This window comes from Chrysochloris asiatica, unplaced genomic scaffold (genome assembly GCF_000296735.1).
Source record: "Chrysochloris asiatica unplaced genomic scaffold, ChrAsi1.0 scaffold00042, whole genome shotgun sequence".
NCBI lineage: Eukaryota > Metazoa > Chordata > Mammalia > Afrosoricida > Chrysochloridae > Chrysochloris > Chrysochloris asiatica.
The window spans coordinates 19,615,332-19,626,769 of NW_006408560.1; the positions used below are offsets into that span (position 1 = coordinate 19,615,332).

Consider the following 11,438-nt stretch of genomic DNA (forward strand, 5'->3'; position numbering starts at 1 on the left):
TTTTGAGTTATGGTGTTGGAGGAGAATATTGAAAGTATCATGGGCTGCCAAAAGAACCAATAGATCTGTTTTGGAAGATGTGCAGCCAGAGTGCTCCTTGGAGGCCAGGATGGCCAAACTTTGTCTCTTATACTTCGGACATATTGTCAGGAGGGACCAGTCTCTGGAGAAGGATATCATGTTTGGTAAGGTGGAGGGTGAGAGAAAAAGAGGAAGAAACACCCCCCCCGCCATGAGATGGATTGGCCAAGTGGCAGCATCTATGGACTCAAGCGTGGCAACAGTAGTGAGGTTGGCCCAGGATCAGGCAGTGTTTTGTTCTGCTGTGCATAAGGTCACTACAGTACTGATTCGATGGCACCTAACAACAATAACCATTCCCCCAAAATAATTCTGTGCTCTTTAATTTACACTGCATCAAAATGACAGGTTTGGTATGCTTGAGGGACTCAAATCTTGTTCGTTTTAAATGTGCTTTGAGTTTGAGGAATAAAAAGAAGTCTGAAGGGAAAAGATCGGGACTGTAGGGCGATGTCGTAAGGTTTCCCAAGGAAATTCTTGTAAGATTTCACTTGCTACTCTCAAAGAATGAGCAGGTGCACTGCCATGACTGGTAAAAGACCCTCAGTGCAACTTTTCTGGTCTTATTTTTACTGATGCAGTTTTCAACTTTCTAAAAACCTGTTCATGATAAGCCCCTCTAATTGTCCTTGGTCCTTCAAGAAAATTACTCCTTTGGAATCCCAAAATTCAGTTGCCATAATCTTCTGAGCTGATGTCTCCACCTTGAATTTAACTGACTCAGCAGATGTCCTTGGAAGTTACTGCTTTGATTAGATCTTTTTGAAGGCACCTTAACAAGACTAAGACAAGTATACAATTGACAGAACTTGTCCTCAGCCATCTACTGATCACAGTGACAAGTTTAAACATGCTTTCTTTGGAATAAGCCTGTGCATGAATGAACCAGAATTCCAGTTGTTGTTGTTGTTAAATACCATGGAGTCAGTTCTGACTTAAAGCGACCATATATAGTGTTTCCAAGGAGTGGCTGGTGGGTTTGAACATCTGACCTTATCCTACAGCACCACACCAACACTCTGGAATTCTAGTTGTTGTTGTTATTGTTTTTGGTAGGTGACATTAAATCAATTCCAAATTTCTAATCGCAATACTTTTTTTACTTACCATTGTATAGATACATGTTGTTGTTAACTGCTCTGGAGTTTCAACTCATAGCAACCCTGTATAGGGTTTCTGAGGATTTAAATCTTCACAGGAGCAGAAAACCTCATCCTATCCTATGAAGTGGCTGGCAGGATCGAACCATGGACCCTGTAGTTTGCAGTCCAGTGCTTACCATATGGAGTCACCAGCCTCCCTATATATACATGGACTCCTGGTATGGTGCTGTAGGCTAAGCACTGGCCTGTGAACTACAAGGTCAGTAGTTCAAACCCACCAGCTGCTCCTCAGAAACCCTATCCAGGGTCACTATGAGTCAGAACCAACACAACGGCACTAAACAACAACAATATGTATATACATATATATTTATACATGTGTGTAAACTCTTCTAGATAGTGTCAGTTTAGCCGATAAGTACGGTAAGCAAGTGCTTACTTGTACTTATTTACAAATCTGTGGTAAACAACTTCATGTTTTTTACTACATCATCTGCTTCTTGGTACTCATCTCTCTCCCAACCCCACAGTATATTTCTATAGAATGAAAGCCTCTTTTCAAATTTACAATCCTTCTTTCTAGATCACAACAGTAGAGACATAAGTGAATGTTAAGGAACCTTAACTGAATCCTGGTTTGTGGGAGTGGGGAACAGCTAAACATGCATTTGGAAGAAAATTGGGGAAATTTGGATGTGGGCTGAATACTAAATGTTTTCTGTAATCATTGGATTAGGTCTGGGGGTAGCGTGAGGGCAGGCAGTAATAATGGCACTGTTGATCTGTAAACAAATGTCATTATTCTTAGGAAATGCCAGCTGAAGGATTTAGTGGTAAAGTGTTGAGATAGCTGCACTTACTTTTAAGTAATTTCACAACATATGTATATACATCTATATATACAAGAAACCAAGAAAAAGTGTCAACAATTATTAAATCACACACAACTTTCTGTGTGTGTGAAAATTTTTTTAATGAAAAGTTGAGAGGGGTAATAATAAATGTTCCAAATGCCTGCGATGCCATACCTTATGCTGAGGACTTTTGAATATTGCAACCCACCAGAAGAGGGTTTTTAAAATATATTTAGTTTGGGCAAGTATGTAATTATGTGTTTTGCAATGGATATGCCTACTAATTGTATTTAGGCTAACAGGGAAAAAAAAAAAGCTTGGCTTCTCAACACAATAAATGACACAATGAACTAACAGAAGGGAGCCTGAAACTAAGACATTACAACTGTCCCTAGATATGTAATGTCCCTAGATAATAGAAGGCTATAAAACATGCCTATGTTTATCTGTGCAAAGCACACATCCATACATTTCCTTTTATGTGTCCATCTTCATTGATACATCTTGGACTCCACGTTCAAGGTACAGTATCTATCCAAAACACTGCGCAACCCTCAGCTTGGCGCCACAGACAAAGAAATGTTTACATGGCAATAAAAGGTGGTGGGATGATGCTGTGAAATGAGCAAGGGCCTGACAGAAAATGAGTCCACACCCTGGAACTCCAAAGTCTTGCAGGGCTTTGCCACCATTGCTAGTAGACCTCAACATTATTTGTCCAGCCCCCTGTTACCTTTAGATCCTCCTCTTGGAGCTTTTCCATATATTCCAGCATCTGTTCCTTCTCCTGCTCCCGCTGCTCGGCAAGGAGTGATCGCTCTTCCTGGTTCTTTTCCATCTGCTCCACAATGTGCCGTCTTCCTCTAGGAGGGAACAGTGCCACAGTGTCTTAGAAACTCAGGGTATGTGTCCCTCCACTTCAACCTCCACCCACAGAATTCCCCAAGATGGGATGCATCATGGGAACAGTTTGACAAATGTTCCTAAACAGTGACAAGCTTCTTGTACCCAGGCCAAAGTCCTTCCCCAGAGTGTCCTGGGGAGCTGACTGTCTGCTTTTCTGAGCTAGTTCTAGGGCTCACCCTTCTTGAAATTCTGTTTCTTTATTTGTTTTCCCAAAAGTACACCTCACACTATCATACACCTTCTTTCTTCCAGTATGTAACCAGTTACCTACTGTTGACTGAATCCCAACTTGTAGTGACCCCATATGTGTCACAGTAGATGACTTCATAGAGCTTTCAGTGGCTATGACATTTTGAAAGTAGCTCCCTAGACCTTTTTTCTAAGGTGTCACTGGGTAGATTTGATCTGCCAACCTGTTACTTATCAAGTGGTTAACTGTGTATACCACCCAGAGGCCCACAGTATGTAAAAGCCAAGTCAAGTAAATTCTGACTCACAGCAGCCCTATATAGGGTTTCAAAGACTGTAAATCTTAATCAGAATGGATAGCTTCAAGTCTTTCATCTCAGTCTTGAGCTCTAGCTGGTAGCCAAGCTTGTGCACTACAGACTCTTCAGAACCGTAGCCGCCATCAGCACCATTTGGGTCCCACAGTCTCATCTGTGCCACTCGTCCTCCCCATACTCTGCCGTCCCCAGCCGCCATCATGGTAAAGCTCGCGAAAGCCGGGGAAAATCGAAGTGATTCCAAGAAGCTGGCTCCTCCCCCCAAGGAGGTAGAAGAAGACAGTGAGGATGATAAATTGTCAGAAGATGAAAAAGACGAAGAAAGCAGTAGAGAAGAGGTTGTCATTCCTCAGAAAAAAGACAAGAAGAGTACCACACTGCCATAAAAGAAGGTGGCAGTTTCCCCCACTGAAAAGGTAGTTGCCATACCAGCCAAGGAAGCAGCTGTCACCCCTTGCAAGAATGCAGCTGCCACACCAGCTAAGAAGACAGTTACAGCAGCCAAAGCAGCAGCAACACCTGGCAAGAAGGGAACCACCCCAGGCAAAGCAGCGGTGGTGACCTCCGGTAAGAAGGGAGCTGCTCTTCCAGCCAAGGGGGCAAAGAATGGCAAGAATGCCAAGAAGGAGGAGAGCGACGAGGAAGATGATGAAGACAGTGAGGAAGATGATGAGGATAAGGATGAATTTGAGCCCATCATGACCAAAGGAGCGGCTGCCCCTCACTTTAGTGATGAGGAAGATGGTGATGACGATGATGATGAGGGAAAGGAGGATGAGGAGGATGAAGAAGAGGCCATGGACACTACTCTTGAAAAGGGCAAGAAAGCTCCTGCCAAGGTGGTTCCTGTGAAAGCTAAGAGTGTGGCTGAGGACGATGACGAGGAGGAAGATGATGAGCATGAAGATGAGGACGACAATGAAGAGGAGGAAGAGAAGGAAGAACCTGGAAAATGAAAGAAGGAGGTGGCCAAACAGAAAGCTGCTCCTGAAGCCAAGTAGCAGACAGTGGAAGCCATAGAACCCTTTCAATCTGTTTGCTGGAAACCTGAACTGTATCAAGTCTGCTCCAGAATTAAAAACTGGTCTCAGTGACCTTTTTGCTAAAAATGATCTTGTTGTCATGGATGTCAGAATTGGTATGACGAGGAAATTTGGCTATGTGGATTTTGAATCTGCTGAAGACCTGGAAAAAGCCTTGGAACTCACTGGTTTAAATGTCTTTGGTAATGAAATTAAACTAGAGAGACCAAGGGGAAAAGACAGTAAGAAACACTGAGATGCCAGAACACCTTTGGCCAAAATCTTGCCTTACAAAGTCACTCAGGATGAACTAAAAGAAGTGTTTGAAGATGCCATTGGAGATCAGATTATTCAACAATGATGGAAAGAGGAAAGGGATTGCTTATCTCGAATTCAAAACAGAAGCTGATGCTGAGAAAACCTTTGAAGAAAAGCAAAGAACAGAGATTGATTACCAGTCTATATCCTTGTACTACACTGGGGAGAAAGGTCCAAATCAAGACCACAGAGGTGGGAAGACGAGCACCTGGAGCGGTGAATCAAAAACACTGGTTTTAAGGAACCTCTCCTACAGTGCAACAGGAGAAACTCTCCAGGAAGTGTCTGAGAAGGCAACTGCTATCAAGGGGCCTCAGAACCAGAACAGTAAATCTAGGGGGTATGAATTTATAGAATTTGATTCATGTGAGGATGCTAAAGAAGCTTTAAATTCTTGTAATAAAAGAGAAATGGAGGGCAGAGCCATCAGGTTGGAATTGCAAGGATCCAAGGAATCCCCCTAATGCAAGAAGCCCGCCATCCAAAACAAGGTCTGTCTGAGGACAAAACTAAGAAAACACCGAAGGAGTCATTTGATGGTTCTGTTCATGCCAGGATAGACACAGACCACGAAATAGGCTCCTCCAAAGGGTTTGGGTTTGTAGACTTCAACAGTGAAGAAGACACTAAAGCTACCAAGGAGGCCGTGGAGGATGGGGAAATTGATGGAAACAAAGTTACCCTGGACTCTGGGCCAAGCCTAAGGGTGAAGGTGGCTTCGGGGGATGAAGTGGAGGCTGAGGAGGATTTAGAGGCAGAGGTGGCCATGGCAGAGGAGGCTGGGGTGGATTTGGAGGGTGAGGAGGCTTCTGGGGAGGCAGAGGTGGCAATCACAAGCCACAAGGAAAGAAGACAGTTTGAATAGATCTTCTGTCCCTGTCATTTCCCTCTTCCATTTAAAGGACTCTGGGGTTTTTACTCTATTACCAGATCATGACAGAGCCTTCTGAAGACATTCCGAGACAGTAGCCCTGTGGTCTACTTAGAAATCCTACAGAACACATTTCAAAGGGAGCTGCCCTGTGGTTTTGACTGGATTTGAATTTATATTAAGTTTTATCCCATGTACAAAACCAATTTTTTCCTACATATAGTTTTTTGTTTTGTTTTGTTTTTAGTTGGGGGGTGTAAAGGCAAGCAGCATGTTTTATCATGGTGTTTTGCTTCAGCAACTTTGGGACAAATTAAAAAGTCCTAAACTCTGAGGTAAAAAAAAAAAAAAAAGAGAGAATAGATAACCTCATCTTTCTCCTGAACCACCAATTTTGTAGTTAGCAGTCCAATACTAACAGTACCACCATGGTTCCTCCCCAGTATGTAAACTCACAAATAAAATAAAATCACTGCCACCCAATACATCCAGACTCATAGAGACCCTATAGGATCACACAGAACTGCTGTCTAAAGTTTCCAAGGTTGTCACGCCCTATACAAGAATGAACTCAACATGGATTAAAGATCTAAATGTGAACCCCCAAATTATGAAGGTCATCAATGAAAAAAGAGGGACAAATGTGAGGGTGCTAATTTAGGGCATATACTGACGATCAAACATCTTGAAAAGTACAAAAACAAAAATAGACAAAATAGATGAGTGGGACATACTAAAAATTAAAAACGTATGTGCATCAAAAGACTTCACCAAAAGAGTAAAAAGGGAACCCACAGAATGGGAAAAAAACTTTTGCAATGACACATCAGACAAGGAACTTATTTCTAAAATATATAGGAAACTACAACACCTCTACAAGAAAACGACAAATAACCTAATTAATAAATGGGCACAGGACATGAACAGACACTTCACCAAGGCAGCCAACAAACACATGAAGAAATGTTCACTATCACTATCCATTAGAGAGATGCAAATCAAAACAACAATGAGATATCATCTCACACCAGCAATAACAGCAAAGATCAAAAAAGCAGAGGACAACAAATACTGGCAAGGATGTGGAAAGACTGGGACCCTCCTACATTGCTGGTGGGACTGCAAAATGGTCCAACCACTCTGGAAAGCAATATGGCGCTTCCTCAGGAGGTTGGAAATAGAAATACTGTATGACCCAGCAATTCCTCTACTTGGTATTTACCCACAAGAAATATGAGCCATAACACGAGTAGATATATGCACACCAATGTTCATAGCAGCACTATTTACAATAGCAAAAAGATGGAGATAGCCTAAATGCCCACCAATTGAAGAATGGATAAACAAACTATGGTACATACACACAGTGGAATGTTATGCTACCTTGAAGAATAACAAGGAAGCTGCAAGCCATCGCTTAACATGGATGAATCTTGAGGACATTATGTTAAGTAAAATTAGTCAGTCACAAAAGGGGAAATACTGCATAAGACCATTATTGTAAAAAACTAAGAAAAAGAACCCACCCAAAAGTGTGTGTTTGTGTGGGTGGGGGGGTAATCTAAATATATAAGTGCTGATCACTGGTATGTATGGGATGAGAGGTGGGGAGGGAGGGCGAAAAAAAAATGTTTCCAAGGCTGTAAGTCTCTATGGAAGCAGAGAGTTTCATCTTTCTTCCTCAGAGCAGCTGATAGGTTAAAACCGTCAACTTGTGGCTAGCAGCCCACTGCTTAACCAACTACATCACCAGGGCTCCTTACCCAGTATGTAAAGAGTTTCTAAAATCCTACCACCTCCCAAGTCTTCCCAGAGTGACCACAAGAGCCCTGCCAGCTTCACAGAGCTACAAAGACCAAGACTTCTAATTCCTCCATTACTTCTGCCAACAGAGTGTTTGTTTTTCTCTACCCCACTTCCTACGCCTAGTTTGCTGGTTGCTGGTGAGCAGGCACTGAGTCTCTACCCACCTCACACACTGCCCCAGCTAAACAGTAAAAAGCAGGCAAACCAGATTCTAGGATCAGTATTACCATTGACAATAAACTTGGAAACATCCAGAAAACATAAGACCCCATGATCTATGAGTAAAGACTGGAAGAATGGAAGAAGACACAGATTCAGGTAGGAATAAAGGGAAGAGGATGGGATCCACATTCAGATAGAGCACTTAAATGGCCTCATGACTCCAGGTAAAATGTCTCCAAGTTACATGGAGACAGGTTTGGACTCAATATAAGGACCAGTTCATATCATGAAAACTGCTTAATGAGACAGAGATTCCTCCATCATTGGAGCTGTTTAGGCAGAAATGGACAAATGCTTAACCATTAAAGAAACGTGTTCAGAGCCATTAGTCTATCAAATAGCTACCACAAGTAAAAAGATGAGTGGGACAAGAGAACAGAATTCAGCTGGGAAGAAAGAAATGCCATCCTGGGTAGTATATGGGCTATTTATAGAGGTAATTCTTGTGTTTATAGTTGCTGTTCTACATTTCAGACACTACGAGTCTAGAATTTACCTGTTCTGAGACTTGTTCTTTTCTGAAAAATGAAAGGGACTACATCTGTGGGTTAATGAGCTGGACTGCAAAGTCGGTGTGAACACAAAATCAGCGCAGTTCAAGCTCACCAGTCACTCCTTGGAAACTCTATGCAGGGTCGCTATGGGTCAGAACTGACTCAATGGCGCTTAACAACAACAACAGCTGTTCATTTTAGCATTTATTGTGCACCCACTACAGGCCAAGCACAGCACTGGAGCTATAAGCAAGAATGAATTAGGGACACTCTCTTCAATCTACCACACATCTGTCAGTTTGTCATACTGCAGTGGCTTATGTGTTGCCACTTGTATTTTAAATACCAGCAGGGTCACCCATGGTGGACAGGTTTCAGCAGAGTTTCTAGACTAAGATTAAGGAGAAGAAGAGGCAGACTACTTCTGAACGGTTGTTGCTATTAAGGGTCAGTTCTGACTCGTAGAAACCCTGTATAGGGTTTCTGAGGAGTGACTGTTGAGTTTGAACTGGTGACTTTACAGTTAGCAGTTCAGTGCTTATCCTACAGCACCACACCATACTCTGAATGGTTGTTGTTGTTGTTGTTAGGTGCCATCAAGTCGATACTGACTCATAGCGACCTTATGCACAGCAGAACAAAACACTACCCAATCCTGGGCCAACCTCACTACTGTTGCCACGCTTGAGCCCACTGATGCTGCCACTTGGCCAATCCATCTCATTGGGGGTCTTCCTCTTTTTCTCTGACCATCGCCTTACCAAACATGATATCCTTCTCCAGCGACTGGTCCCTCCTGACAATATGTCCAAAGTATGAGAGATGATGTTTGGCCATCCTGGCCTCCAAGAAGCACTCTGGCTGCACTTCTTCCAACACAGATCTGTTAGTTCTTTTGGCAGCCCATGGCACTTTCAATATCCTCCAACACCATAACGCAAAAGCGTCAATTCTTCTACATTCTTCCTTATTCACTGTCCAGCTTTCACACACATATGAGGTTATTGGAAATACCATGGCTTGGGTCAGGCGCACCTTAGTCCTCAAGCTGACCTCTTTGCTCTTCAACACTTTAAAAAGGTCTTGTGCAGCAGATTTGCCTAGTGCAATACGTTGTTTGATTTCTTGACTCTGAATCGTTAGTCACTGAAAACTTTATGAATAGCAGAAGAACATAGTCTGAAATGGTGCCAGAAGATGAACCTCTTAGGGTGGAAAGCACTCAGAATATGACTGGGGAAGAGCTGCTTCCATAAAGTAGAGTTGACCGTGATGACGTGGATGGAGTAAAGCTTTTGGGACTTTAATGTGTTGATAAGGACAGCTGCAAACATCCATCAATAATCAGAATATAGAATATATGAAGTATGAATCTAGGAAAATTGGAAGTAATCAAAAATGAAATGGAATGTATGAGGATCAATATCCTAGGCATTAGTGCACTGAAATGGACTGGTATTAGCTATTCTGAATCAGACAATCATATGGCTTACTATGCCAAGAACAAACAATTGAAGAAGAATGGTGGTGTAGTCATCTTCAAAAAGAGCATCACAAGATCTACCTTGAAGTACAATGCTGTCTGTGATAGGCTAATATACAAGAAAAACCAGTTAATATCACTATTATTCAAATTTATGCATCAACCACTAAAGCCAGTAATGATGACTTTGAAGAATTCTACCAACTTTTTCAATCTGAAAATCAAACATGCAATCAAGATGCACTGGTAAGTACTGGTGGTTGGAATACAAAAGTTGGAATCAACTGAACAGCACCTAACAACAACTCTCTTCAGCTGAGTCCACAGCTTAGTGAGAGGGTCACAGCATCACATGCAAAAGAGATGCTTGTGACAGTGCAAGAAGTACTGTTCAGAGCATGAACACAGAGCGATAGGGACAGGGAAGAGAGTCTGCCTGGTGGTGTGAAGGCGGTGTCAGGGGAGGTGACAGCAAAGTTACCCAGTGAAGGAAGAGAAAACATTTTCCAGGGAGAAAAGGAAAGAGACATCTCTTCAAAGCAGACCTAACAGCAAAAGGTACAAACCTCTGAAAAGGTCTGGCATGCTGAATGGTTGTTGGGAGAAAGTATGCCGTACACAGCAGAAAGAGGTAAGAAATGAGGCTGCACTGGGCCAGGTTGGGAAGCACTTGTAACAATCTTAGAAATAATTTTTAAAGGCTAACCTTTAAGCTTTAAAAAGTTCTGTGATTCCATGAATCGCTTTGTAAAGGTGTTGAGATAATAATGCACATTGGTAGTGACTTTCTCATCTCTTCCCTCTTTGCTAGACTATGTGGGGCAGAAGATACATGGAGATGCCAAAATTGCCTCTTTACCGGATTCTTTCCTCTCTTCTCCTCTTGTCCAGTTCCTCCTGCCTTTGAATGGATTTCTGCCGCTCTGTTTCCATCATCTGATCCAACCTCTTCTCCTCTGTTTCCAATTCTTTTTGGATCAGCTGCTTCTCCAGGATTTGGGCATCCCGGATGGCATGGCACTTGGCATTGAGAATGATCTGAGAAATGGAGATGAAATTAGGGCACTAGATCTGGGGACAAAAATAGAGAGGAGTGCTGTATGGGGGTGTGGAAGGTTTATGGGGAAGAAATGGGAGCAGAATACTACTGAGCGTGCTAGAGAGGCACATGGCTACGCAGAAAGCCAGAAAAGCAAGAGCATGCATACATTGGCCTTTCCCCTTAATACAGTTCAACTGGAACACTGACAAAGCTCCTCCAAGGTGCAGGAGCTTGTGCAAGAAGAGGTCCATCTTTCAGGGCACCCAGGTCTTAATCTTTTGGGAATCATGAATTAATCATTCTCTGGAAATCTAATGAAAGCTAAGGGCTCAGTCCATTTATATATATATGTTGGTGGTGTTGTTAAGTGCCATCCAGTAGGTTCCGACCCATAGTGACAGTCTATAGGGTTTCCGAGGAGTGGCTGGTGAGCTTGAACCGCCAACCTTGCAGTTCAAACAGCTTTTCAATCAGTTGCATTAACCTACAGCACCACACCAGGACTATCTATCTATATCTATATCTATATCTATATCTATATCTATATCTGTATCTGTATCTGTATCTGTATCTGTATCTGTATCTGTATCTGTATCTATCTATATCTATATCTGTATCTGAGCAGAAAGCCTCATCTTTCTCCCATGCAATGGCTGGTAGTTTCGAACTGCTGACCTTGAGGTTAGCAGCCCGACTCATAACCACTATGCTATATATATATATATACACA

At 42.4% G+C, this 11,438-nt stretch overlaps 1 protein-coding gene across 1 annotated transcript in view; it reads right to left on the reverse strand.

The window, feature by feature from the left end:
- The window catches only part of CCDC19 (coiled-coil domain containing 19), a 36,376-nt gene that overhangs the window by 17,838 nt on the left and 7,100 nt on the right, over positions 1 to 11,438 (reverse strand). The window contains exons 5-6 of the mRNA XM_006861632.1: positions 10,526 to 10,704; positions 2,772 to 2,901 (exon numbers count right to left, since the gene is read on the reverse strand). Coding sequence (XP_006861694.1) covers positions 2,772 to 2,901; positions 10,526 to 10,704 — 309 coding nt within the window. The remainder of the gene's footprint in view (positions 1 to 2,771; positions 2,902 to 10,525; positions 10,705 to 11,438) is intronic.